A 6,000-nucleotide genomic window follows, 5' to 3' on the forward strand; every position below is an offset into this window, starting at 1 on the left:
AACATTCTATTTTATAAATCACTGTAAGTTTTTTTAATTTTTTTTAAGGAATTTAGAAAATCTGAGAACTAGAAGCAAAAATATGAATTTTGCAGTAAATACACACACGCACAAAAACACGCACGTACACACACACACACACACACACACACACACACACACACACACACACACACACAATACCAACATCACACATTTGAATTTCCTTACAGCCATGTCCATTTAAACCAGCAGCTGGATATATTGTACAAACAAACCCTCTACATTACGTATTTTTGTTTGTTAATGTGTGTGTGTGTGTGTGTGTGTGTGTGTGTGTGTGTGTGTGTGTCTGTCTGTTTTTGTGTGTGTGTATGAGAGAGAAAATGTATGCATGTATGTATGAGTATATTTACGTGACGTGTGTGTGTCTTTCTGTGTGTGTGTGTGTGTGTGTGTGTGTGTGTGTGTGTGTGTGCGTGTGTGTTTGTGTGTTTACGTGTCAGTGTGTATTCCATAAACAAATAACTCAAAACTTAAATAAATTATGATAAACCAATCACTTAATATAAATTTCAAGTGTGCATGTAAAATAAACCTTCTGAAATTTAAAAAAGGCAGTATCCTCAAATGTTATCATCCAATTAAGAATTGTCAATGAAAATTTTCAATGATATTTGTTCATTTGTATCACGACTGTGAAAACACTGTCTCGATGTAAAAATGGCAATGTTAATAATTTGTGCACGTCCAACATGCATAGTTAAATTAAATTAAACCATTTAATTACAATGTTATATATTTACTCACGCGTATTTACATATGATGCAATAAGATACATTTAATTGGCTCAATCATTATTAACGCCTTCCTGTTTTAATTAAGTTCCAAACGTGTGTGTACTATTTACGTGCCTCTCGCGTGAGTGTATAAGAAGCCATACACTGGATGATGCATTGGATGTGTATAGGCTGAGTTCAAGAGATGGGTAGCCTATGTTACATTAAATATGTATCATAAAATAAATACGTATGTCAATAATTACAGTCTATCCCACAATGCATGTATTATATATCATTCCTATATTTTTGTATTTTGGCTGCAGTAATTTGGGACCAAACACCATGCTTAACATGCTCAATGCAAATCTAGCCTAAATTGTTGCGCGCATGGCTTACAAATGAAACGAATACCATAAAGACATCACATCACGCAAACAACAAATGCGTGCGTTTCTCAACAAGTTTAAAACCCAAACAAAGTTTTTGCGGACTAACATCATGACATTATCGCGTCCGTCTGGGAAAGCATCCGCTGACTTCCAGCATGTCTACTTTTCCCAAGACAAACCCAAACACTTCCACACAGCTAAACACGTGACACGCAACGCTCAACATTTCCTCCCGTATAAGGTGTCCAACTTGAATGACTGTTTCGCCGTGTACGTCGATCCTGGACAGAGAGATACTCAGAGCTGAGACAATCCCCCCAAAAACACAAGAACTCACGTTTAATCTGCCTCGGGTTGCTCTGCTTCCTTCGGGACATGCCTGCCGTGTAGCTGTGGGTCAGTGAATCCAGGTGTAGTAGTACTGACAGATCGATAGGTTTTTGTTCATCCAAGCGCTGGTAAAGGTTTGTGCTGGGGTTTGAGAAAGAAACAGGGGGGGAACGAATACTGGAGACTCTTTACGCACGGTGTCTATCGCTCCGTCTCTTTCCTTTATCTTTAACGTCTCTGACTGGCTCGCGCTCTCTCTCTCACACACACACACACACGCGCGCGCGCGCACACACACACACCGTCTCCCTCCCTCTCTCACACACACTCTCTCTCTCTCTCTCTCTCTCTCTCTCTCTCTCTCTCTCTCTCTGTCTCTCTGTGTCTCTCTGCTCTCTCCCTCTTCTCGCTCTTTCTCGGTTCTCCGTGATGAGGCTTCACTTCACTGCGAATCCGCACTGGACTGACTGAAGAGGTAAACGCGTTTTGCGCTTTTGTTTGAAGATAAGGATTGTGCCTCCCCGGGTACCGTAGCCACAGCCCGTGAACTTGTCTTGATCCACTACTGTAATTTATTAATTATTGGGTTTTATTTTCACATGTAATTTTACGTGCGTTATTCTAACATCGTATGTCTTCGCAGGCTGCATGCAGTAGCCGTTCGTTCATTAAATACAACAAAAAAAACATATAATTAAATAAATAAATAAATCACCTGGAATTGGATTCGATGAGAGCAGACAAATTATTGGACACTCCCCAATTTTTGTCTTCTTCATTTTAAATAAATTCAGTTCCTCTGAATTCTGTAAAGATCTTTATTACAACTGAAAGTGCAAATGTAACCTAGCAAGGCCTACCTGTTGTTAATATAACCTTAACAATGTATTTGACCACAATGTAACACCCAAGTGTATGCTTACAGATATCAACAAAAACTAAACGTATTTGTAAAAGTATTTACTATTAATCATTAATAAACTTTCTCTGCTTTTGTTATTATCAAAGTTTTTATGTTTTCTTGGCTATACCATCACAACCAGAAAAACAACACACACACACACACACACACACACACACACACACACACACACACACACACACACACACACACACACACACACACACACACACAGAAAAGAGCAAGCCATTGGATGGTTGAGATCTTGACTGCTGTGTGCTCAGTAGTTGCCCAAACTGGAAATCACTTTCTTCAATTAGCCAGTTGGACTGCCAAGTAAGACAAGCAAGTGGCCTGTGAAATTATCTTGAAACGCAATTCCACAACTTTGGAATGGAGTCTGAAACTACAGAATAATTTATAGAGCCAACGGGTCAGTGGTGGCTCACCTTGACGAGAGCATCTGTCTTGTGACCCCCCCCCCCCCCTACCCCCCCTCCCTCCTTCCCCAATCACTTTGCTTTGCATCCTCTGGTGGGTGAAGCGTCTTCATTCCTGCACCAGTGTTGGTCATGCTTCAAACACAGCTGTGCATCACTGCAGACCTCCAGCCTTGTAATATTTCAATCCAGCAAAAATTGCTGTTGAGGAATACATTTCGGAGGGTCAGTAGTGAACACATAACAAATGATATAAACAGTGAGATACTTGTTTTTTTCACTGGTTTGTTTACTTGACTTAATTTCACTGTTTCTTGTTATACCCGCTGCATGTATAGATGGTCACACTCCAATATTGCAGCCTACTGCTATCAATGTACATTTAAAAGGAAACTTGACAGATCCTATGCAATTACCAATGTCTAATAACTGTGAACAGCATTTATCGGCTATATTAGGAAACCCACACGAAAATCAATAATGATTTGTGTGGGTTAGAGCTACAAAATAGAGAGCGAGAAAAAGAGAGCCTGAGCGAGAGAGAGAGAGACAGAGACAGAGAGAGAGAGGGGAGTCAAATTGCCAGCTGAAGATTAATTTAACGCCACTCCTAAATCCCCAGAGACTGGAGCATGGTATTCCTGCACTGTTTCTGAGCCCTGGTGGCCTGTTTGAAACTGTCCTTGATTGACAGGTACAAATCTGCAAGAGGAAGAGCACACTTTTTCTTTTTTTTTATACTAGTTGGACCAGATGGTTGTGATGATTAACAAGGATACTGTTTCCTTGGAAGGGGAGAACACACATGCACACACGCACGCATGCACACGCACACGCACACGCACACACACACACACACACACACACACACACACACACACACACACACACACACACAGTCAGGCATATTAATAGGTGAAATAGAGAGGGGTGAGATGGTATTAAATAAATCATGAAATCATGACATCATAAGGCAAGGGCTGCCTCGTCAGAATGTTTGGAATGCCGTTCAGATCCACTCAAATCAAGGGGAGGAAGGGGGGGTCTTTTGTCTGGATTTGTAGGACTTGTTTAGCGGCTTCTACATTCTTAACACTGCTTAGACAATTCGTATTTGTAAAACATGCATTTTGATTAACTACACCTTTATGTGTATCAATGGTCATTCATTGTATTTGAGTTATGTATGTCATGTTGTCTGTAACTGTATATTCGTTCACCCTTATGTTGCATAAATCGAACACATGCATTCTCTTTGGAAGGGAAGAATTAAAAAAACATCTGGATTGGAAAAATGTATCTGCTCAATATACATTTTAGTATATAGCAAAACAATTTCTTCTTTCGAATGGAATGGAAAAAAAGAAATCTGTGTTTGAATTTGAATTATGCAAATCATTTAAAGCAGTTTTGTCCCAGGACAAGATTGTTATCGGAATACTGAAACTAAATCTTTATCCTATTGTTTCCTTAATAGCTACTTTGGTTTTATTTCATAAATACGAAAAAATACTTTGCGTAGCTTAAAATACTTTGCGTAGCTTAAGCTTAAAATAAAATGAATAATATGAACAACAATTCTAAGCTACAAATTAGGAGCAACTGCAGAGGGGTTTCTTTTGTGCAGAATTACAAATATCCTGCAATATCCTGTAGCTTTATATATAACATTAGACATCTCAAGAAAGCAAAAAACAACCCAATTATAACATCCAGCCTTCATTATGCATTAATTAATAATGCCTGTTTCTAAAGCAATACTCAGCCCCCACATGAAGCAGAAACAGAAACGTCCATCTTTTAAATCATCCCACCATATAACCCCACACCAACCCATCCCCGATATAACATGTGTAGCAGAGCCCATGTGATTGTCATAGCAGTGTTGCATTGTGGTTGTGTCGTGTTTGGGTTCTGTGTACCCCCAGCCCTGCTAAGGTGCTGCTGGATCTGGTGCTGCGACTGCCGGTGTTGGTTGTGGTTGAATGCTCCGGCTCTAGTATTACTGCCAGCAGTTCCAGCAGCACTGAGCAAACAGATGTCTGAGAGAGTGCCCATTCTGCTTGCCCCGGTTGCCAACATCACCCACGGACATGATGAGGCCTCCTGTAACCAGCAGCCCCGTCCAGAAGGGCTCTGCATCATGCCCTGCTTACGAGGAAGTCAAACGCCAACGATACGACTCTATAGGGTGGATACGGCGTGTATGACTATGACAATAGACCCTGCCTATTTAAAAAACAGACATGGTTGCTTTATTTCTTCATTGAAGACTTGTTTATTTTAGTCCTGATCTCACATATACAGAAAGAACATAATAAATAGATTCCTAAAAGAAATATCTGAATAAATCCGCAATGATATGTAATCAATTAATACACATGACGATCATAGCAAAGCAAACCAAATTTTTTTTAAAGATTCCAAAGGCCGTTAAAAATACCATGAATAATTTGAGCATGAGACCTAAGTGCTAAGTGTTGTGTGATGAACGTATTAAGAGAGGGTGGGATGAACCAACTATGCTCCTCCCAATGGGAGTGTGTAAGTCTGTAAATAAAGACTTAGTGGAGGAGGAGGAGGAAGAGAAGGAGGAGGTGGAGGGGAAGGAGAAGTAGGACAGAAACACAAGGCTGTATTTGGTTGCTGCTAATCGTTGTGTCATTTGAAGTGGTCGAAAGCCGAGATTGTCATACATCCAGGGACAACCAGTTTACGGGTTTATGAAATCACTTATGAAATATTTGTGAAAGAATTTAAAATAAAATATGTCCGGTGAGTTGAATTACTCAAATTAAAAAAATGTCTGTAAAAAAATAAAAATAAAAGAACAAAAAACAAATGCTCTGAAGTAGACGATTGGCAAGGTCATCATAGAGATTAGATTTATTTTATAATTACTGGCTTATTTTTTAATTTATCCTCATGCTAGTGCTGTTTTGTGGTGAATAAGTGTTAAATGGGTTTCATAATATAACCTCTATGTGAACATAACAAAAAATATGCCTTTCATTTTATTGAATAACAAAGAAAAGCCTTGCCTAAAGTGAACCCTACCATTTGGTCTTCCCTGTGTTAGAGCGTCATCCTTCTGTCCTATGTGTCAAACTGCGTTGAGAAGTGCTGGTTCCACTGCTCTGTTTATCTACATAATTGACACAATGGTGGAGGGTTACCGT

The 6,000-nt window shown here is 39.5% G+C and overlaps 1 protein-coding gene across 2 annotated transcripts in view; it reads right to left on the reverse strand.

The window, feature by feature from the left end:
- Positions 1–1,527, reverse strand: part of zfpm2a (zinc finger protein, FOG family member 2a) — a gene marked incomplete at both ends in the record, with an annotated part of 118,820 nt that extends 117,293 nt beyond the window's left edge. For both annotated transcript variants that reach the window (XM_079733140.1, XM_079733139.1), the window contains one exon: positions 1,488–1,527. In XM_079733140.1, coding sequence (XP_079589266.1) covers positions 1,488–1,527 — 40 coding nt within the window. The remainder of the gene's footprint in view (positions 1–1,487) is intronic.
- Positions 1,528–6,000: the final 4,473 nt, after the last annotated feature.

This window comes from Pollachius pollachius (genome assembly GCF_949987615.1).
Source record: "Pollachius pollachius genome assembly, chromosome: 1".
In the NCBI taxonomy this organism is placed as follows: domain Eukaryota; kingdom Metazoa; phylum Chordata; class Actinopteri; order Gadiformes; family Gadidae; genus Pollachius; species Pollachius pollachius.